Source organism: Porites lutea, chromosome 2 (genome assembly GCF_958299795.1).
Source record: "Porites lutea chromosome 2, jaPorLute2.1, whole genome shotgun sequence".
Classification (NCBI taxonomy): domain Eukaryota; kingdom Metazoa; phylum Cnidaria; class Anthozoa; order Scleractinia; family Poritidae; genus Porites; species Porites lutea.
Genome location: NC_133202.1, coordinates 54088912 through 54112108, shown reverse-complemented (window position 1 = coordinate 54112108; position 23197 = coordinate 54088912). Strand labels below are relative to the sequence as shown.

Genomic DNA, 23197 nt, shown 5'->3' with positions numbered 1-23197 from the left:
TTTTAGGAGGTTGAGTACTTATGCCTGTTCGTTTGTTCAAGTTCACTCTTACCACTCGTACTCATTTGCTATCAATCTAGGATCTAGTGCAATGACTTTTGTTGCCAAGATTTATTGAGACTTTACCAAGGAATCTCCACTTTGCGGAATAATAGATTTTTCTATTTGACTTTTAACTACTGATTTTCTTTAAGGACTTCTGTTAAATTTTTTTGTACAGTAGGAGGGATGTTAAAGTCTGCTTTATCCTAGGGACTGGGCCTAAGTTTCTTGTCTTTGAGGCCCGCCATCTTGTTACTAGTGTGTAGTAAAAGTTGTGTTCATCTATCCTTTTATCTCGTCCCACATAGCATAGTTTGTTCATGATTTGATATCTTATCATGATATCTTCTTCGTGATATCTTAACATCTACCAGTAATCTTAACAGTCAGGCCGCCATTATGACTGCTGAGCTGAGCCAGCGTGCTTTCCTGTTAAAGGTTGATTGTCTGGGAAATGAAGAACATACGTACATACGTACATGTTTTTTATTTGGAGTAGTATATCAACTGTTTCCAAATAACTAAAATTACAAACAACAAAAATTCCTAACCATAAATGGCTAATAAGTTATTTATTATAAAGGCGTTTCGTCTTATTAGGCCAACGAAGCTTGATTAGAAGTAGAAAAACTAATAGCAAAACATGTATTCGATATTTGTTCGTTTTCTTTATTTAGTTATAGCATTGTTTTACCTCCTTTGTTTTTGTCAATATTATCTCATTAGCTACTCAAATTACTGTTTTTATATATTTCAAAATTTTAAGCTTACGGTTACTTCTGAACATTTTTGTTGAGACCTACGAAACGTCAAGTCAGTGAATGAAATTCTATTCAGTTAGCTATGCGCTTGTTAGCTTCATGTTTGTCACCGCACTTTGGGTTTTTTTTCTAATCAAGTTATTAATTAGTTAAGTCCTAGAGTCTTTACTTTTTGCCGTCTTCCCCTTTTCTATTTTTAAAACACTGGAATACACGTTTTGCTATTAGTTTTTGTATTTTAGCATTTCCGCTAGGGGGAGGTATTAGAAACATGAATATTTTGTTAGGTGTCGTTCTGCTTATTCTTATTCTATATTCTTTTTCCAAATAATCTGGTAACGAGCATCTTTCTTCCTGGTAAGCAGGGCATATATTTAGATATTCGTCCTCCATTTCTATTCCTTACAAATAGGAGGGTCCGTATTTTTGCGTATTCAAGTATGTAGCGTTGCAGTTGTATCTTCCGTTGCAGTTTTTAAAAGAGGTTTATTTGTTTAAAAAATCAAAATTCACCAACATCATCGCAGAAATGCAATGCTTAAACCATCATTTACATGCAACTTGGATGCTGTAGTCTCACGATCGCGTCTTGAACTGATGTTACGAGTGAGCAAACACAAATGAATAGACAGAGAAATTATTTCTCCAAAAAGTTTATTTAAAAAACCATTAGTTGTGGAGCTGATCACACACTGCCAAGTAAAATCATTTTATAGCTACATTGTAAGTTACGACCAATATTTTCAAGTAAAGGTTAAAAGTTTCAGCTTAAAGGTTAAAGTTCTGCCAGTTGTACTCCATCCAGTTACATTCATCCAGATGCATGCATACTATACGCATTTGGTCAAATTTTTATGTTAATTGCGTAATATAAATGATAAATACTATTATCTCCAGGGAAGGAGGAGGGGGAGGGAGCACTCAGCAAAGTTTTATACGGGGAGCTCCGCCTCGAATTCCAACCCCTTCTTTTTGACCCTTTGATTAGCATTTGTTACAGAAAAAGGTACCCCTTTCGTATACCGTCTATTGACAGATGGTACTCCTTTCGCATTACTAGGTTAGAACACTGCAAGCCTTATACCTGTAGTCTAAATGCACTGTCTTTTACGCCATAAAATGAACTTCTTAGACCTTTGTTAGGCCCTTTCCAAGACCGCAAAGACAAAGGTACGTAACCCCTTTCCGGCAGAGTTTCCCCGTATAGACCATTATAGGGACTACGTACTCCCTCGGCTAATCTCACGGATTAGCCAAAGTAACGCCTAAAAAACATCGTTGGTGTCTAACACTCTTTCATTCTGTTTGCAAACCGTCAAACAAAGCCTCTGTCCTCTTAACTAATGCCTTTATACTTTATACTTTCATGAAACGTGTTTAATCTGATCACGAATGAAACTTGTTTCTCTTCTTTTCACATCAACGTTGCCTGCACAGATCATGAACGAACTAGAACATACATACATACATACTTTATTAGTATTCCCCAGGGGGCTTTTCAATACTAAACAGCAAGGAACATTATAATAAAAAATGAATAAAATTATAAAAAGCGGTCATTAATTAAAATAATTCTCTAGCATGTGCGTTTTCAACTTTTTTTTAAAATGATGGTCAAGATAACTGTTTAAAGTCTTTGTCTAGATCTAAAATTTAGATGTAGTTCGTTTTCATGATCTGTGCATGCACCGTCGAAAGGACTCAAAATTGACGGTAACTCGTTAAACAAAGGCAACAACCGATTAGTAGTTTCCGCAACGTTTGGTTACTCAAATTGTGCTCAAGCAAGTAACCCGGCATGGTTAGAAACAGAACTATCATAGAAGATCTTCTCACAAACAAATATTAATTTTCACGAAAGGCTGATGTGTTTCTTTTTTGCATAAAATTGTTTTCTATCGGGAACAATTTGTTGTTCTAAAAGAGATGCTTACAGCAAAATCGAACAACACGAAAAACTGACACGTATTTTAAGAACTCAAGGTAACCAGGCTTTTGTTGTATGGGGAGGTCTGGACAGAACCAAAATAAACCTTCATATTCGGCGTTTGCTTTGTTTTCGCTTTCGGAAGTGGCTCGTTTGTGCAACCTACTTTATTATACTGATTAGATGAAGAGATCCTTGCAAGTGGATCGTTTTTTCAGAAAAAGGTCGCCACCCAAAATTTGTGAATAGGAAATAGCAGATCGAGGAAAACCAAAAAGAACAAAGTACGTGCAGTTTCAAACACTACCGAAGGCTCCCGGAAGCGTAGACTTTCTCAAAGCCCGTTTCCGGTTTTTCCAAACTGATATTATTTCTCAGGAATCTAATAATCTCTGGCCAGGCGCCCTCTTGTGCTCTAGCGTGACACCTTGTCTCCCCTCCCCACACTACGTGGTGGTCGCCTGACCATGCTCCTGCACGTTTTGCGTAAGTGGCATAAGAGTGCGGTGTGTAAGGTGGCTCAATGAGATGCCCGGCACCAGGATAGCGTAAGACGGAATACAGGTTTTCTTTGCCCTGCTTCCTTAAACGATCTCTTATCAGATTTACCGAAAAAGTGGCATTAACATTCAGGTCGTCAGTTCCATAAACAAGCAGGAGCGGACAGGAAAGATTTTCAAATGGTGCAATGTAGGGGTACTTTGACTCTAGAATATTTGAATTAGTGGCTGTTGGAAAACCATAGCGCCAGATGCTTCCATCTTTCAACTGTACCTTTTTATTTTGATCAAAGTGGGTTACCTCTGAAATGAAGCTTCCTTTGTACTTAAAGGCTGTAGGGTACACATGTATGAGAGGAGAAATGGCAGCAATGGCTTTGACAGGTTTCATTTGAAGGTTTGCCATCAATAGAGCAATCATTGCTCCATAGCAGATAGCGTGAATACCAATCCCATGCGGTAAAACCTTAGGGTGACTGCTCAGCCAATTAGCTGCATCTTCAAAGTACTCCATCTCGTGGTACGGTGGAAAGGCTGGTAGGTCATCATAATCCATATAAGCCAATGCGAGAGCAGCAAATCCATGAGACGCCAGTAGGGCAGCTTTGAATTCCACTAATCCGCCCATGTCTCCAAGCAAGTCTATCACACCTGAAAAATAAACGAAACATGATGTTTTTTACGCCTTCGCTGTTGCATTATCGAAAAGTTAAAGTGTCTCGATTAGGGCTTTCCACAAGTTGCTCGGTACCTTTTTGGCAACTTCTCGTATTTCGAGCAACGTTTTGCATTCTGAATAATTTTTCTAGTTATCTTCTAATTCTGAGATATCGGAGCCGCTTTCAGTGCTTCAGTTGACCTTTCTTCCATATTTCCAATGTTTTAGTAGACAGTTTATGAATTTCCTGTAAAAAAGGAGCCAAATCCTCCCCCCTGGGGCAGATCATGGGGGCAAGAAAAAAGTAGCCGGGCTGCTCGGTCAGCGGGTTTTAAAGAAAATTCAAAATGGTGGACGAAGATTCACACTCGACTGACCTGAGTGTCTCGGGTGAAGAAGGTCATTCAACAACTCTAGCTTATGAACAGGCCAAAATATCTGCCTTGCGATAATCATTATATTGTTTTAACGTTATGCTAATTCAAGTTTTTTCCAATCAATGTGCACTACATACCACCATGATTGATATATTCTCTGGAACGGAAAAGGACGTTACTAGCTTAAATTATTGTTAGAAACAGCCGTGACATTGACTATAGGTATGAAAGAAATGGTAAAAACTGTAATAAGGTCACGGGAGGAACCAGAAGGCAAATGCTCGAATACGGGCGAATGCGCGTACTTAAGGCCGCGGGAGACACAAGGCAAAATTTTTCTTGTGCTACATCTTTTAAAACGGTTATATTTCGGCTGTTTTAGAGGCGATTTAGATAAAATTTTAAAGAGATCGTAAAGTGATGGAAGTTTAGAAGGGTTGTTTTTATTTGGTATCTCGAGGTTTACGGTAATCCTTTAAGCCACACTTGCAACAAATTGGGAAATCGTGACTTTGTGTCCAAGTGTGCGGAAAGAATAGAAGACACCACCCAGTGATTTTATTAATAAATGATCACCAAAACCTCTAGTGCGTCATGTATAGAGCAGATTTTACAGTTTAATGTTTGCCAGCAAGATATGAGTAAAAATCAGCCAAATCTGTCATCCCTGAAATTAACGCCTTATGTCTTTTTATATTTTAAAACCATAAGTAATTCTTTTAAACTGTACAGAAGTATGAAAAAACAAGTATTAGCGGTTGTGTCATCGAGAAACGCGACAGCAAAGGGAATTGGACATTTGGATTTCTAACTAGCAACTACTTCTTGAATCATCGCTAATTTTTCTTCATTATTACTTAATCGTATAATTTAACTAAAGTAAGACAAATTTTTTAATTATTTTAAATTAATATTCAACATAAGATTTAAGGCCCCCAAAGTATGGCCCCCCTTAAAGCTGTCTAATGGCTGCTGCTTCTAGAAAACTAGTCGGGCACACTAGTACTACGATTACGAAACTGTGGATAATAAATGAATACCTACCAGGAAAAGGTCCTTCACCAGGAGGAAGAAAGAGCGTTCCTCGGATTCGTCCTTCTCTTACAGGAATTCTTTTCACTCCATCTGCCATGTACCACCTCTGAAATGTGGTGCTTGATAGTGGCTGCAACTCAGGTTGTTCTTGGTGCGGAGTTACATGACCATCAAAGTAGCTTAAGACGCCGTTATACGGTTTGGTAACATCTCTTTTGTAAAGGCGAAGACCCTTTTTCTGTTCTGGAGCCTGTTTCATGCTCCATAACAATCCCATAGGTTCAACACCGCTGTAAGATCCTCCCAGGGACGTGTCACGATAAACATCAACTTCACCGTGTTTATCAGCGATATAGTGGGCGTGAGATTGGAAGATTTCTCCGCCGTCGCCGACTATGTTGGCTCCAAGTGTAATCTTTTGTAATGGCTTAAGCCCTGCCACCATAATTTTAGTCATACTGTCTACAAGCGAAGAGATTGGCTGTAATTTAAGCATTGTAGTTATGTTCCGCGGAGGATAAAGCGATTTCGAGTATGTGTCGCACCTGCTGTTGATCTTTCCGACTGTAAAAGGAGGACGATAAAAATTGTTTTATACTGTTTAAGATCATTCGAGGAAGTCCTATCTTGTTGAGAACTTCCTGCTTACGGAAGTAAACTTGCATTGCACGCGAAATGACCAAGATAAAGAGATAAATTTTAGCGCGAAAATTAATTGCAAAATATATTTTTAACTTTAAAGTCTATTTTGGATAACACTATTTTTGAAAGAAAATCTGACTGGAAAGTACTAAAACAATTGGCGATTTTGAGGTGGGGAAACTGAGTGTCTGTGACATCACTGCTGTCTGGTTCATTTTATTAAACAACACGTCTTTTTTCGCAGTCAAACATAACATTAGCGAAAAAACCAATGGCAAATGACAAAATCACAGCTTCATTTCAAACAAATATGTCTCCCAATCATTATATTAAAGGTTACAAACAGCAAAAACGGACTTTGAAAAACTGTTAGGCTAACAAGTTTTCAAGAACAGCTATTGCAATCCGTTTTAATCTTCTTCAAATTTGTCCATCCGTGTCTTGTTTTGTATATGCTGTTCACTCAGTTTGGTGACAGTTCCACCTGTTTGAAGTTTGATAACTCTCATGACACTGCTCCTTTAAGCAGTAACTTATGAAAGAAGTGATAGCGTCCCAAATACACTCCTGCCAGTCTCGTGCACAACGTCTGGCAAACAGACAGCAAACTTGAAGTGCCAGTTCTCATTGATATGGTTCACTTATCGTTTTGAAAACTCATCGGTGAATTTAATGAAGCCGAATCTGACATAGTTGCTGCTAAATAACAAGTAACATGATACTTTTGATGCCTTATTACGCTTGAACTTGAACGTTATTGAACTCCCCTCTGATGGACTTTTTAAGTGATACAATACGATTTTAAAATCTACAATGCATTATATAATCGAAAACACAAACAAAACAAAACTAAATGTCTAATATCTATTTAGTCACTCACGAATCAAGAAATTTCGGTGAATAATATTTGTCAAAGTTTCCGTTTTAAATCTCTAGAATTCTTATTTAGTTTGAGCTCTTTATCTGGTTCCACAAATTTAGAACCCTGTACTGAAATGACCACTGACGGGCAGCTGTTTCAAATAAAGACATTGTTACGCATATTTGAGCACTAATTATGACAAACTGATGCAGAACTTTTAAGTTCTACAGCTTAAAAACTAGAAGTTTGTCAAACCTCCATCACGTACGATAGCAGTTGCCTTCGTTTTGTTTTGCATTACATAAATATGTGCTGATACTTTACTCTGATTAACAATTAACTAACATGATGTCTTTCCTGGAGGTAACGACACGAGCGTACTTACTGTAATGTAAAACGCCATTAGATTCGGCAGATATTGGTTGCTAACTTATAAAATATATTATATTATTGAATATTAACTATATCGAAGTCCAAATATATTATTTCTTTGAAGTATTTTCTACTCTCGTGTTACATACAAAGACTAGGACTTCCTGTATAATAATTTTAATTTGATGCCTCTCAAACAATAGCATCTAGAACGTACTGGCAAAACAATTTACAATAAACTCACCAAGCCTTGCATGACGTTCGTTCCCTCCAATTTAGGACCATGACTCGAAATACAGAATGCAACTTCATCACACAAAATTTCAATTTAAATAAAAACAGTAATTCATAACATCCACCGAGTACTATCGGAGTATGCAGCAACAGGCAAACATGTGGACCTGCATTAGAGCGGTTTTCACTTGACTGTCGAAAGGGATTGGTTTTGGTTTTGGTTTTGGTTTTACTACGCCCTTTGGTTGGCTAGTGTATTTACTTTGGTTTTGGTTTTACGACAGTCAAGTGAAAACCGCTCTAAGCGGTCAAGTTCCGAAAATCATTTCCCTTTATTATCCTGTTTCAAAAAAATTTTTTTGAACTAAAGCCTGAAGGTCGCCATAAAAAATTAAATAAGTAAACATTTAACATACATATGTTCAATTAACGAAAGGGACTGATTGCATGAGAAAGAAAAAGTCGAACGACCCAAATACAGCATTAAAAGCTTCAGCTCTATAAATTTTAATGTGAGAGATATTTTAGCTGCCTGTAAGTTTAATTCGGACATTGCTCCACTTACACGTAAGACACCCCTAAAGGTTAATAAGATGCTGACAGTAAAAAATTGCTGCTCTTTTAGAGGAAACCAATTTTAACCAAAGTTAATTATTTGTGTGGGTAATAGCATGGTTTGTAGTGATATTTGGCATAAATACCACGAGTGATATTTCGAAATTGTTATATGTAATTTCACGAGCCGTTAGGCGAGTGAAATTTGAGACAATTTTGAAATATCACGAGAGGTATTTATGCCAAATATCACGTACAAATCATGCTATTATTTGTTTATACTACTAACCGCAAAAGGTTTGAAATTTTCACATGTAGGTATTTCAAATTAAGCTGAAATACCACTGCTCTAAGCCAATCAAATTGCAGAAATTTCTCATGTAGTAGTATAACAAGAGAAATGATTATGAAGCCCGACAGACTTCTTTGTTATATGTTTTTGTTAGCTTTTGTAGACTTGACCTTGCACAACACTGAATAGCATTCTTATCATTTTGAACTTACTGACCAACAATAGAAATTGCATTAATTTATTTAGTGACAATTTGTGAACAAAAAAAAAAGGTTGTGCACGGTCAGGGAGCTTTCAGGACTTAAACTGCAGGACCGTTGTTTTCATCTTTGCTGTTTGCCGGTTTTTCATAACCAGTCTCCTCTATCACCCATATGTTTTAACCAAGTCCGAAAATAACTTGGTAGTCAGTCAACTTTCGTGTTGCCAGCATGGCTCACATTACGAACATCCGAGTAAGACGAACAGCATCCAAATCCTCGACAATAATTATGTAGTCGTCTTACCAATATATATATATGTATATACAAAATAATCATGACAATAATAGTAAAATCTCCCGCTCTCAAGGACATTCGCTCCTACACATTTTTCGGTCACAAAGAGCAAAATTATTCCTGTTTTAAATTTCTTTGCATCGGAAAACGAGCATCTTTGAACATGTGGATAGCATGTGTAACTTTTTCTTAATTCCTCTTTCCCTCTGGACACCAGAATTTTAGTATCGCTTAATTATTATTATTATTATTCATTCAAAATATTTCGTCGATTCTGATTGGCTAAAAGCACACGTTTAATTCACCATAACCAGTTACTGATGACCAAATTTGGAAGAAATTTGACTTTAACGAGGAAATGACGTCAAAGATGCAGCGTTTTCGCAGGTGAAGGCACCGTTGACCGAGAAGACCTGGGGACGAGGTTGAGTTGTTTTGGTTGTGAACTTGAAAAAATTGGGGACATTTCACTCGTTTCAAGAGTAAGAACTAGGCGAGAAATTGGCTAAAGAACAGCAAGAAGACAACTCGAAGGGCGACATCTGCTATTTGGAGAATATTTGCGGAGCTGGACAAACCTAAACGTACACTATCGAAGATGAACTGAACATCGATGGATTCATGGAGGTAAGCACGTTTTAGCTATGTTTTTAAACTAGGAATTATTTTGAATGAATAATAAAACAGTTATTGAATTCGGCTTTCTTATCATATGAAGAATTATGGAGATCTCGGAGGGTGTTATCCGCCTCGGCCTACGGCCTCGACGGATAACACCCTCCTCGATCTCCATAATTCTTCATAAGATACTCAGCCTCATTAACTGTTAACTAAGTTTATTCATTCCTTCCATGCACTTAAGTTGTTTCCTCGTTTTAAAAAGAGGTTTATTTGTTTAAAATATCAAAATTCACCAACATCATCGCAGAAATAAAGCGTGTGCACCATCAGAAGTTTAGTTGTAAGAGCCGAGGATGCTAGATTAATAGGAGATATGTAAGTTGTTGCATTGTAATCCTTCACAAAAGTTGCTTCCGTCTGGCCCATGAACGTTATTCTTAGTCCGTGAGTGGTTCATTAGTCGACCGACAGATGACTTTCGATTGTAATAATACGAAAAAGAAAATAGTTTGATCTTGATCAACTGAGAAGTTAAGTTAAAAGGTAAAATTAAAGAGTCCTTGTTTTAAGTCGGTAGCTTGAAACAGGCACTCTCATAATCTGACTAACAAAAGTGGGGGGTACCGTGCTGTAAAACGAGCAGGTCTAATCGCTGCACATCCACTCCTGGTCCGCTAGGTCCCAGGGTTCTGATCGGCGCAGAGGGTTCTGATCGGCGCAGGGGGATCCAGAAGTGAGACCAACATCTCTTGTAGGACTGGACACAACGGTGTACGGTGCCTTAGTAGACCGTGCACCCCCCTCCCCCGCAAAAAAAAAAAATGGAGGGGGGGGGGGGGGGCTGAATTTGCCCAATTTGTAAAATAGAAATGGAGGACGAATATCTAAGTATATGCCCTGCTCACCAAGGAGAAAGATGTTCGTTACTAGATTATTTGGAAAAAGAATAATGAATAAGTAAAAGCAGAATGACACCGAACGAAATATTCATGTTTCTAATAAACCCCCCCCCCCCCAGCAGAAATGCTAAAATACAAAAACTAATAGCAAAACATGAATTCGAATGTTTTAAAAAAAGAAAAGAGGAAGACGGCAAAAAAAAAAATAGTAGAGGACTTAGCTAGTTAATAACTTGATTAGAAATAAAACGCAAACTGCGGTGACAAACAAGCGCATAGCTAAAAAAATCCTCGTCGTCCTTAATTGCTAGAGAGACTCGACGTCTTCCAGTTAAGATAAGCCGAGGATAATGTTGTCGGAGTGCTGTCGACTGGCAGTCTCCAACGACACTCACGAAGCCATTTCAAGTTTAGGGACCGGTCATTATTTATCGCCTGGGGTGGGTCGGAGGATTTTGGGCTAAACACGATGAAATTTAGCCGATCCCCCCTTTAAATGTTATTTTATTGAAGTGATCCCCCCTCATAACTATATATAACTTTCGTGATCCCCCCCCCCCATGTCTTTGTACCCATATTCACCTTTCGACGTGTATATTTAGTGTTTTAAACGTTCATATACAGGTAGTATTTCTAACTATGATGTACTTACAGCATAATAAAGCCGTTATCGCGCAGTCTTTTTTTAAAAGTGTCTCTTGATCCGTGTCTTTTTCTAGTCTGGATCCAGACATCTGAATTCAGTTGACATACAAGCAATCTTGCTTAAAACTGCAAAGTGCTTGAAACTGCAATCAGTGCTTGAAACTGCAAAGTTACTTTTTTTAGAGTGCCAAATAGCAGTCCGCCAAGTCCCTATCAGCAGGTCATATTTAGCGACAATTCGGCCATCTGGAAGGGCTAGGATCGGCCACTGTTCCTGTCTCCTTTTTTACTTTCATCTATAGTGTAATAGATCAGCCTTTGTAGCTTTGCTCACATTTTTATAATTTTTTTTTGTTCGTTTTTTTGTTTGTTTTCTTTTTGTTTTCCTTTTTTTTTTTTTCATCCAGTGTTTGCTTGTACAGTAACTTCAGCTATTTGGTCATCTGGTACAAAAGTTAAAACTGGCTTACGAACAGTTGACTGTTCATCGAGATCAGCAATGACAAGATCATCTTCGCTATCCTCGTCATCATCTAACTCCGTATCTGATTCTTCACTCTCTTCCTCACTGCTGGACAACTCATTCCCGTTGCCTGGACTTCTCTGTCGATAGTAATGGTAGCGAATTGCCTTTATCTTGTCCAGCTTTATACCAACAGTGGTCAGGCCATGTTCCTTAAGGTACAGGTCGAGCTGTCTCACCTTCAGCTTTTCAACTTTGCCATTCTCAATAAGTATGCCCCACTGGTAGTCCTTGTATGTTAGTTCCTCTTCTAACCTTTTTTTCTCCTTAGCCTCTCTTGTTCCAATATCCTTCCTGATGTTGATATCATTTAGATGGCCTAGGTATTCAATGACATGCTTTTCCTCGACACTATAGGTTGCACAGAAAGCAGCGATGGTATTTGGATTGCCCGCAGAGATGGCGTTTTGTTCGTACAAGTCCTTCAGACATTTCCTCGGTTGATAATCGTCTGGAGCACGACCTGTTGTCGGCGTTTCGTACACATCCATAAAGTGCCCGGGATTTTGCTTGTCTGGCACAGGCTGAGGGATTCTTTCTGTTACTGGTCCCACCCATCTGTTGTTGGTACACCAGGAACAGAGTGTGGAGCTTGCATCGCTTTGCTTATTGCAGGCATCCCGACAAAATTCAAAAAAGAGCTCTCCTCGGACGTAGTGGTCCTCAATAAAACTCTCTATTTTACTAAGATATGCCGCACCGGGTATTTCGGTCTTACTGTTTTCTGAAGCATTTCGGTACGTATTTAACTCAGAAAAAAAACAAACAAACACGCTTTTTACAATGTTTCAGTTATCAGAAGTTTATATAGTTCACAATTTAGAATTCACCTGTCATGTTTAAAGATGAATATTAGCTAAGTCATGAGCACGTTATAAAAGGAAAAATATAAAAGCGTTAAAACAAAGCTTTCTCGATATAAATTGATATGCACACATTCGCCAGTGTGACAGACTTCCGTTTTTTAAATAAAGTTGTGTTAGAACAAATTGAGATTGCAAATGCTATCATCTCCCAGCAGAATGGGCACATTTATGTTGTATGCTTTCAAACTGGCATTGTTCAAGCAGATTTGAGTGGTCCCCCCTCTGAATCCTTCCAAAATTTTCAGTGATCCCCCCCTTTTGGGCTCTCAGTTACGACTGATCCCCCCCTCTGTTCTCCTAAAAATCAAGTGATCCCCCCCAAAATCCTCCGACCCCCCCCAGGTGATAAATAATGACCGGTCCCTTATTTAAAAATCAGGGAAATATTATGAAAACATTTCAAATCAGAAATACTTTCCTCTACGCGTAGGCGGTTTCAAATTTTAAAATATCCATATATTCGCCCTCAAGTTTAGTCAATAAAAATGAGAATCATAAGCTTCACTTTATGGAAAAAGGTAATCAAACTTTCTAACAATAAATTTCGAACCTCCTTCCAAAAAATGTTACCTGTTGTTTATTTTCATTTTTCTAGGAAACTCGATTAAACTCGATTTGACTGGTATGACATTACTTGATTGTACGGTGTAGTAACAGATAGAAAGGCAGGAAAAAATCGCCAGCCCCTTCGAAAACAGCTCCAAATTCCTTTCCCTCGGCGAACTCAAATAACTCCTTGTGTTTTACATCACCAGTTGGCCATGAGTGATCTTAGGGCCTGTTTACATGAAGGTGGGGGACCCCATATAGGTGCCGAGGTAACATGTGGAGGGTCACCCCACCTATCATGTAAACATGATCAAATTAAAATGAGAGATTATATGGACACGCGGGTTACCCCACGTCCCTGGGGTACTATGCGCATTTGGTCATATTTTTATGTTAATTTGCGCAATATCAATGATAAATACTATTATCTCCAGGGGGAGGGGGCACTCAGCAAAGTTTTATACCGGGAAGCTCCGCCTCGAATTCCAACCCCTTCTTTGTGACCCTTTGATTAGCATTTGCTACCCCTTTTATATACCTTCTATTGACAGATGGTACTCCTTTCGCATACCTAACTAATTTAGAACGCTGCAAGCCTTATACCTGCTGTGTAAATGCACCGTCTTTTACGCCATAAAATGAAATTCTTAGACCTTTGTTAGGCCCTTTCCGAGACCTTTAAGACAAAGTTACGTAACCCCTTTTCGGCAGGGTTTCCCCGTACAGACCATTATAGGGACTATTAGTACCTCTTCGGCTAATCTTACGGATTAGCCAAAGTAACGCCTAAAAACATCGTTGGTGTCTAACTCTCTTTTATTCTGTTTGCAAACCGTCAAATAAAGCCTTTGTCCTCTTAACTAATGCCTTTATACCTATATACTTTATACTTTCATGAAACGAGTTTAATCTGATCACGAATGAAACTTGTTTCTCTTCTCTTCACATCGACGGTGCCTGTACAGACCATGAACGAACTAGTTCTAAAATTCAGATTTAGTTCGTTCATGATCTGTGAATGCACCGTCGAAAGACCTCAAATTAACGGTAACCCGTTAACCAAAGGCAGGAGCCAATTAGTAGCTTCCGCAACGTTTGGTTACTAGAAATGTACCCAAGCAAGTAACCCGACATGGTTAGAAACAGAACTATCATAGAAAATCTTCTCAGAAACAAATATTAATTTTCACGAAAGGCTGATGTGTTTCTTTTTTGCATAAAAAAAGATATGCTTACAGCTTATGTTCTAAAAGATATGCTTACAGCAAATTCGAACAACACGAAAAACACGCATTTCAAGACCTCAAGGTAACAGGCTTTTGTTGGATGGGGAGGTCTGGACAGAATCAAAATAAACCTTATTCATAATCTGCGTTTGGTTTGTTTTCGCTTTCGGAAGTGGCTCGTTTGTGCAACCTACTTATTATACAGATTAGATGCAGAGATCGTTTTTTTCAGAAAAAGGTCGCCACCCAAAATTTGTGAATAGGAAGTAGCAGATCTAGGAAAACCAAAAAGAACAAAGTACGTGCAGTTTCAAACACTACCGAAGCTCCCGGAAGCGTAGACTTCCTTAAAGCCCGTTTCCGGTTTCTGCAAACTGATGTTATTTCTCAGGAATCCAATAATCTCTGGCCAAGCGCCCTCTTGTGCTCTAGCGTGACACTTTGTCTCCCCTCCCCACACTACGTAGTGGTCGCCTGACCATGCTCCTGCACGTTTTGCGTAGGTGGCATAAAAGTGCGGTGTGTAAGGTGGCTCAATGAGATGCCCGGCACCAGGATAGCGCAAGACGGAATACAGGTTTTCTTTGCCCTGCTTCCTTAAACGATCTCTTATCAGATTTACCGAAAAAGTGGCATTAACATTCAGGTCGTCAGTTCCATAAACAAGCAGCAGCGGACAGGAAAGATTTTCAAATGGTGCAAGGTAGGGGAACTTTGACTCTGGAATATTTGGATTAGTGGCTGTTGGAAAAACATTACGACAGATGCTTCCATCTTTCACCTGTACTTTTTTAGTTTGATCATAGTGGGCTACCTCTGAAATGAAACTTCCTTTGTACTTAAAGGCTGTGGTGTACACATGTATGAGAAGAGAAATGGCTGCAATGGCGTTGACAGGTTTCATTTGAAGGTTTGCCATCAATAGAGCAATCATTGCTCCATAGCAGATGGCGTGAATACCAATCCCATGCGGTAAGACCTTAGGGTGACTGCTTAGCCAATTAGCTGCATCTTCAAAGTACTCCATCTCGTGGTACGGTGGAAAGGCTGGTAGGTCATCATAACCTATATAAGCCAATGCGAGAGCAGCAAATCCATGAGACGCCAGTAGGGCAGCTTTGAATTCCACTAATCCGCCCATGTCTCCAAGTAAGTCTAACACACAGTAGCATCACCTTGCTTCTCATTATCACTATTTCCATGCTGGGAAATTTTGGTGCGTTTCCATTTTTGCCATTTCGTAAACATACGTTTTCTCTAAACGCCATTCCAAGTGCAACTTTATCCAAAATCTTGATTTTTGACGCTTTCCGATATATCTTGACGGCTCTGTGAAGTCTTTAAAAACTCATAATGTAATCTTTGTGATGTTTGGAATAATGTGTCAAACATTGACTTTTTTTTTAATATTGTAGGTTATTGATATGCTATGCTTTGACGGTTTCAACACACTCCGTGGGGTGGGGGTAGGGGTAGAGATATGTACAGTGTTAGTAGCGCGCGGATACAATTTCGCGTGTGTTAAAAAGCGTTCGAGCTGTACAACTGTCCCAAGACTTTTGTCCACGATTGTAGCTTTACGTTACGAATAGGCCAAAAAAAATCTGCCTTGCGATAATCATTGTTTTGACGTTATGCTAATTGTTTCCAATGAATCTACATACCACCATGATTGAAACATTCTCTGGAACGGAAACGTTACTAGCTTAAATTAGTGTTAGAAAAAGCCACGACTATAGGTATGCAACAAATGGTAAAAACTGTAATAAGGTCACGGGAGGAACCAGAAGGGAAATGCGAATGCGCGGCGAATGCGTGTACTTAAGGCCGCGGGGAACACCAATCTATGAATAAATTCACAAGGCAAAATTTTGCTTGCGCTACATCTTTTAAAACGTTTATATTCAGTTTCGGCTGTTTTAGAGGCGATTTGGATAAATTTTTAAAGAAGACACCGTAAAATGATGGAAGTTTAGAAGGGTTGTTTTTATTTGGTAAATCGAGCTTTACGGTAATGCTTTAAGCCACAGTTGTTCTGTACAGAAATAAGAAAAAGCAAATGCTAGCGGTTGTATCATCGAGAAACGCGACAGCAAAGTGAATTGAACATTTGGATTTCTAACTAGCAACTACTTCTTGAATCATCGCTAATTTAATTTTTTTTTCATTATTACTTAATTTAACAAAAGTAAGAACAAATTATTATTTTAAATTAATATTCAACATAAGATTTAAGGCCCCCAAAGTATGGCCCCCCTTAAAGGTGTCTAATGGCTGCCTGCTTCTAGAAAACCAGTCGAGCACGCTAGTTCTGCGATTACGAAACTGTGGATAACAAATGAATACCTACCAGGAAAAGGTCCTTCACCAGGAGGAAGAAAGAGCGTTCCTCGGATTCGTCCTTCTCTTACAGGAATTCTTTTCACTCCATCTGCCATGTACCACCTCTGAAATGTGGTGCTTGATAGTGGCTTCAACTCAGGTTGTTCTTGGTGCGGAGTTACATGACCATCAAAGCAGCTTAAGACGCCGTTATACGGTTTGGTAACATCTCTTTTGAAAAGGCAAAGACCCTTTTTCTGTTCTGGAGCCTGTTTCATGCTCCATAACAATCCCATCGGTTCAACACCGCTGTAAGATCCTCCCAGGGAGGGATCACGATCAACATCAACTTTACCGTGCTTATCAGCGATGTAGTTGGCGTGAGATTGAAAGATTTCTCCGCCGTCGCCGACTATGTTGGCTCCAAGTGTAATCTTTTGTAATGGCTTAAGCCCTGCCACTATAATGTTAAACATACTGTCTACGAGGGAAGAGATTGGCCGTAATTTAAGCATTGTAGTTACGTTCCGCGGAGAATAAAAACAATTCCTAGTATGTGTCGCACCCAGTGCTGTTGATGTTTCTGACTGTAAACGCAGGACGATGAAATCGTTTTTATACTGTTCAAGATCATTGGAGGAGGTCCTATCTTGTCAAGAACTTCCTGTAAACGTAAGTAGACTTGCATTCCACTTGAAAAGAGCACGATAAAGAGATAAATTTTAGCACGAAAATTAATTGCAAAAGATATTTTTAACTTAAAAGTCTATTTTGAAAGAAAATCTGATTGAAAAGTACTTAAACAATTGGCGATTTTCAGACTGAGTGTCTGTGACATCACTGCTGTCTGGTTCATTTTATTAAACAACACGTCTTTTTTCGCAGTCAAGCATAACATCAACAAAAAAATCACTGGCAAATGAGAAAATCACAGCTTCATTTCAAACAAATATGTCTTTCAATAATTATATTAAACGTTACAAACAGCAAAAACGGACTTTGAAAAACTGTCAGGCTAACAAGTTTTCAAAAACCGCTTTTGCAATCCGTTTTAATCTTCTTCAAATTTGTCCATCCGTGTCTTGTTTTGTGTATGCTGTTCACTCAATTTGGTGACAGTTTCCACTGTTTGAAGTTTGATAACTCTCATGACACTGCTCCTTTAGGCAGTAACTTATGAAAGAAGTGATAGCGTCCCAAACACACTCCTGCCAGTCTCGTGCACAAATTATTTCGGTGAATAATATTTGTCAAAGTTTCCGTTTTAAATCTCTAGGATTCTTATTTAGTTTGAGTTCTTTCTCTGGTTCCACAAATTTAGAACCCTGTACTGAAATGACCACTGACGGGCAGCTGTTTCAAATAGAGACATTGTTACGCATATTTGAGCACTTAATTATGACAAACTACGGCAGAATTTTTAAGTTCTACAGCTTAAAAACTAGAAGTTTGTCAAACCTCCATCACGTACGATAGCAGTTGCCTTCGTTTTGTTTTTCATTACATAAATATGTACTGATACTTTCCTTTGATTAACAATTAACTAACATGATGTCTTTCCTGGAGGTAACAACACGAGCTATCCTGCGAGCAGTGGTTTCTCTTGGAGGGACGCTACGCTTCGATGGGAAAGAAACCACTGCGAGCAACCGTTTGCTTTTCCATCGAGTATGCGCGTCCACGCGATGAGTACGAATATCCAACGACAAGACTGCAACGAAAACTGCAACAAAACAATAGGTTTAATAAGCAAAACAACAACTTTGCACGTGCATCACGCTTTTATTTTTGCATTTCTTTGCCATTTTTGCACGACTGCGACCTGAAGATGCCTAATTTTGCATTTTATGGATAACGCAAACAAGCAACGACGAATTTTTTTCTTCTTTTCGCTCTTGAACTTGGATAGGGTCCCCGGAATTCATTTTCTTTTGTGTTCACCTACATTTGACAAAGTAACTGAGTAGATAGGAATAAATAATCCAAAAAAATACTGAATAAGCGTAAGCAAATGCGCGAGAGCCTAAACTTGCTTTCAAACAGGATTTACATGTTTGAAGTTAATTTATTCGTCCATAGCGCTGGACGGCGGCTCGATCAAAGAAGCAGACGGATGCTCGCAGTGGTTTCTCTCCCTTCGTAGCGTAGCGTCCGGCCTAGAGAAACCACTGCTTGCAGGGTAGACACGAGCGTACTTAAAGTGAACATGTAAAACGCCATTAGATTCGGCTGTTATTGGTTGCTAACTTTTATTATATTAAATATTAATTATATCGAAGTCCAAATATATTATTTCTTTAAAGTATTTTCTATTCTCATATTACATACAAATACTAGGACTTCCTGTATAATAATTTTAATTTGATGCCCCTCAAACAATAGCATCTAGAACGTACTTGCAAAACAATTTAAGATAAACTCACCAAGCCTTGACGTTCGTTCCCTCCGGCCAATTTAGGGCAATGACTCGAAATACAGAATGGAACTTAATCACCCAACATTTTAATTAAAATATGAAAATATTAAAATAGGCGAAATAAAATGAGTAGAAACAGTAATTCATAACATCCACCGAGTACCAGCGGAGTATGCAGCAACAGTCAAACATGTGGACCTGGATTAAGCGGTCAAGTTCCGAAAATCATTTCCCTTTATTATCCTGTTTCAAAAATATTTTTTTGAACTTAAGTCTGAAGGTCGCCATAAAAAATTAAATAAGCAAATTTTTAACATACATATGTTCAATTAACGCAAGGGACTGATTGCATGAGGAAGAAAAAGTCGAACGACCCAAATACAACTCTTAATACAGCATTAAAAGCTTCAGCTCTATAAATTTTATTGTGAGAGATATTTTAGCTGCATGACCCCAGTTGTTCAAAAGGTGGATAGTGCTATCCAGTGGATAAATCTCTATCCAGTGGATAGCGCAATTGGTTTTCCTAACACTTATCCGCTGGATAGTGATTTATCCGGTGGATACCGCTATCCAGCTTTTGAACGACCAGGCCCTGTAGTTTAATCCGGACATTGCTCCGCTTACACGTAAGACACCCCTAAAGGTTAATAAGATGCTGACAGTAAAAAATTGCTGCTCTCTTAGAGGAAACTAATTTTAGCCAAAGTTAATTATTTTAAGTGAAATGGTTATGAAGCCCGACAGATTTCTTTGTTATATGTTTTTGTTAGCTTTTTTAGACTTGACCGTGAACAACGTTAAACAGCATTCTTATCATTTTGAACTTACTGACCAATATAAACATTACATTAATTTATTCAGTCACAATTTGTGACCAAAAAAAAAAGGATTGTGCACGGTCAGGCAGCTTTCAAGACTTAAACTGCAGCACCGTTGTTTTCGTCTTTGCTGTTTGCCGGTTTTTTATAACCAGTCTCCTCTATTACCTATGTTTCATCATCATCATCATCATTCATTAGCCTTTTTTTACAACAAATTTATCAGGATACAGCAGGTTGTTAGGCGAGGAGACCTCAAGAAACCACCAGGCTTATAGAAAGAGGCCACCTCGACATCACAGTATTATAAGTCATATCTATGGACTTGAATGTTTATCATAAACATAGATTGCGGAAGAGTGGAGGCAGCAGATTATTGTGGTAGCGAAACATAAATTTAGCAGTATCGAGCGTATTAACTTGGAAAATATCTAGAATATATCTAGAAATAGAATATCTAGAATGTTTTAACCATGTCTGAAAATAACTTTCGTGTTGCCAACATGGCTCGACATTACGAACATCATGTCCGAGTAATACGAAGCGCAACCAATTCCTCGACAATAATTATGTAGTCGTCTTACTAATGTATATGTATGTATATGCAAAATAATCATGCTAATAATAGTAAAATCTCCCGTTCTCGAGGACATTCGCTACTATACATTTTTCGGTCACAAGGGGCACAATTATTCCTGTTTAAAATTTCTTTGTATCGGAAAATGAGCGGCATCTTTGAACACGTGGATAGCATGTGTAACTTTTCCTTAATTCCTCTTTCCCTCTGGACACCAGAATTTTAGTATCGCTTAATTATTACTAAGTTTATTCATTCCTTCCATGCACTAAAGTTGTTTCTTCGTTTTAAAAAGAGGTTTATTTCATCAAAATTCACCAACATCATCGCAGAAATAAAGCGTGTGTACCATCAGAAGTTTAGTTGTAAGAGCCGAGGATGCTAGATTAATGGGAGATATGTAAGTTGTTGCATTGTAATTCTTCACAAAAGCTGCCTCCGTCTTGGCCCATGAACGTTATTCTTCGACTTCTTAGTCCGTGAGTGGTTCATCAGTCAACCGACAGATTACTTTAGATTGTAGTAATACAAAAAAAAAATAGTTTGATCATGATCAACTGAGAAGTTAAGTGAAAAGGTAAAGTTAAAGAGTCCTTGTTTTACGTCGGTAGCTTGAAACAGGCACTCTCATAATCTGACTAACAAAAGTGGGGGAAACCGTGCTGTAAAACGAGCAGGTCTAATCACTGCGCGCACCCACTCCTGGTCCGATAGGTCCCAGGGTTCTGACCGGCGCAGGGGGATCCAGAAGTGAGACCAACGTCTCTTGTAGGACTGGACACAACGGTGTGCGGTGCCTTAGTAGACCGTGCACTCCCCTACTCCCCCTCAAAAAAAAATGGAGGGGGGGGGGGCTGAATTTGCCCAATTTGTAAAATAGAAATGGAGGACGAAAATCTAAATATATGCCCTGCTCACCAGGAGGAAAGATGTTCGTTACTAGATTATTTGGAAAAAGAATATAGAATAAGTATAAGCAGAATGACACCGAACAAAATATTCATGTTTCTAATACCCCCACCCCCCCTCCAGCAGAAATGCTAAAATACAAAAACTAATAGCAAAACATGTAGTCGAATGTTCTCTGCGATCTCTGCGGAGGAATGGAAGGGGTTGCGTTGAGGTGAAATTTATACTACTGGTTTCCCTGGCTTTGTCACTTCAATCTATTATTTTCTGTTTGATCGCCTTCTCATGTTAACATACATGTATTCTTGCAATGTCTTTAGTGATCATTAAGTCTTCACCTTTTGGTCTTTTATCCATATTTGGCCTTTAATTATTTAAACACAGAGTGACCTTATCAATCATTAATTTTTGCAACACGATGCAGTAAGAAATTCTTCTTTTAGACAAACAAAATATAAAGTCGAGCAAGTGGGGAGAAATCGGCATTTGATCGAGTGTTAACAGTGTTGCTATTCAGTTTCTGTTAAGGGAGGTCCGGGAGGCTAAGAGACTTTAACGCAATTGACTATTTGGAATAATGATCAATATATATTTACAGATTGAAACATTGGATCTTTTTTGATCCTTGATTTTGACGACAATTTTTGCAGTTAACGACTAGTGTAGCGCACGCCATGTGCCGACGTTGTGTTTGCGTTGTACTCGAAGCTTTGTTAGCGTGGCGTGGCGTTCTAGTAGTGTAGCGTTTCTTTTTGTTCTGCCCAAATTTTGGTTGGCTTGGCTTTCGGTTCGAGTAGCGTAGCGTTTTCTCTTGGTTGTGTGCAAACGTTTTTCCGGTCGAAGTGGTTTTCGTTACCGTTGTTCCTCGTAGGTACTGTTGTGATTCGTCCTCTGCTGGAGAGTTTTTGTTTTCCTTCGTAATGCCGCGTCCATTTCGCTCGACAAACAACAGCTTATCGGTAGGCTTTCCTACCCAAGACTCCCTTCCTTCTTCGGCAACGTCTGAAAGTCCTGTGACGAGTACGGCTTCCAGTTCTTGGTCGCCCCAGTTGGCTGGTTCCCTCACCGACGCTGTGGTTCGAGTAATCGGAAACTCCATTTCCGCCATCATTTCATCGATCCAGAGCAACGCCTCTTCTCACGTTTCTTCTTCGGTTCCAGGCGTTTCTGCTAGCGGGGCTCCACAACAACCTTTATTTCCTTCAGCGTCCAATCCGAGTGCGAGTACAAATGACGATGTTTCTTCGGTGGCTTCAGGTACGCCTTCCTCCGTTTGTTCCTACCTTTACGCAACTGTCGGCCATGACCTTCTCGAGCTCGGCCCGCCTCGGGGCTCTTACTCCCTCCACTTTCGTATTGCCTGGTGTTACTAGCAGTCTTTTAAGCTTGGAGTCCTCCTTTGCATCACCTAAGTCTGAGAAGGCTTTTATCGTTGGTCTGGGGCATGCCACTATTCCTTCAAAATAGGTGTCTAAAATGGTAGGTGGCCAGTTTGTCGAATTGGCAGATTTGTTGTCCGCGAACCTCTGAGAGGTGGAGCAGGGGCCGCGAACGTTCCTTCATGGTAAGCTCGTGGTTTCTTCGTCAAAACGCAGGCAAGGAGGCAGTGGCCAAATCGAACATTCCACACACTGGATACTGTCTTTTAAAGTAGACTGGTCACTGCTCTTCACACCTGAATTGAGGGCTGGCCGTTTTCTCAAAAACGTCCGAAAATGTTTTGATGAAACACAAGGTAAGCAAGGGGCAGGTCCAACGGATCCAGCAGTGGCAAGCCTGTTTGTGATTCTCTGGACTTTCGAAGTGGACCTTCTTGCCTTTTGGTGGCATCACCAAGTACTTTTGTGCGGTTAATAGAACTTACCTTGCCAGGACTCAGGTTTTAAACCTGGTTGGTTTATTAAGATTACGTCATTGTGTATGGAAACACCTTTGGAAAGAAAATTGAACACTTAAAGCTGTTCGCAAGTTTTAGATCTGCGGGAGTTAAGCTTAAACAGGAGTGTCATCCATCTTGACCACATTGTGTCTGAACATGTGTGATCGAATAGCCAGTGCCAGAGAATTAA

General features: G+C 39.2%; 2 protein-coding genes and 1 pseudogene across 2 annotated transcripts; all 3 read right to left on the bottom strand.

Moving 5' to 3' along the window:
* Positions 1-2891: 2891 nt before the first annotated feature.
* On the bottom strand, positions 2892-5863 carry LOC140929045 (bile acid-CoA:amino acid N-acyltransferase-like). The gene is made up of 2 exons (XM_073378871.1): positions 5310-5863; positions 2892-3881 (listed from the first exon to the last, which is right to left on the bottom strand). The coding sequence occupies exons 1-2, from the start codon at positions 5794-5796 to the stop codon at positions 3034-3036; spliced, it is 1335 nt and encodes a 444-aa protein (XP_073234972.1). The 5' UTR covers positions 5797-5863; the 3' UTR covers positions 2892-3033.
* Positions 5864-10832: 4969 nt separating this feature from the next.
* LOC140929031 (uncharacterized) lies at positions 10833-13233 on the bottom strand. The gene is made up of 2 exons (XM_073378851.1): positions 13207-13233; positions 10833-12191 (listed from the first exon to the last, which is right to left on the bottom strand). The coding sequence occupies exons 1-2, from the start codon at positions 13231-13233 to the stop codon at positions 11319-11321; spliced, it is 900 nt and encodes a 299-aa protein (XP_073234952.1). The 3' UTR covers positions 10833-11318.
* A 1141-nt stretch (positions 13234-14374) lies between these two features.
* LOC140929044 (bile acid-CoA:amino acid N-acyltransferase-like) lies at positions 14375-16965 on the bottom strand (annotated as a pseudogene).
* Positions 16966-23197: the final 6232 nt, after the last annotated feature.

Excerpts from the sequence above, each read along its gene's own strand:
- LOC140929045 (XM_073378871.1), bottom strand. The coding sequence starts at position 5,796 with ATGCTTAAATTACAGCCAATCTCTTCGCTTGTAGACAGTATGACTAAA. Across the intron at positions 3,882-5,309 it reads TGGTGAAGGACCTTTTCCTG|GTGTGATAGACTTGCTTGGA; the intron begins GTAGGTATTCAT and ends TTTATTTTTCAG.
- LOC140929031 (XM_073378851.1), bottom strand. The coding sequence starts at position 13,233 with ATGCGCATAGTACCCCAGGGACGTGGG. Across the intron at positions 12,192-13,206 it reads TAGTACCCCAGGGACGTGGG|TTAAATACGTACCGAAATGC; the intron begins GTAACCCGCGTG and ends TTTTTTTCTGAG.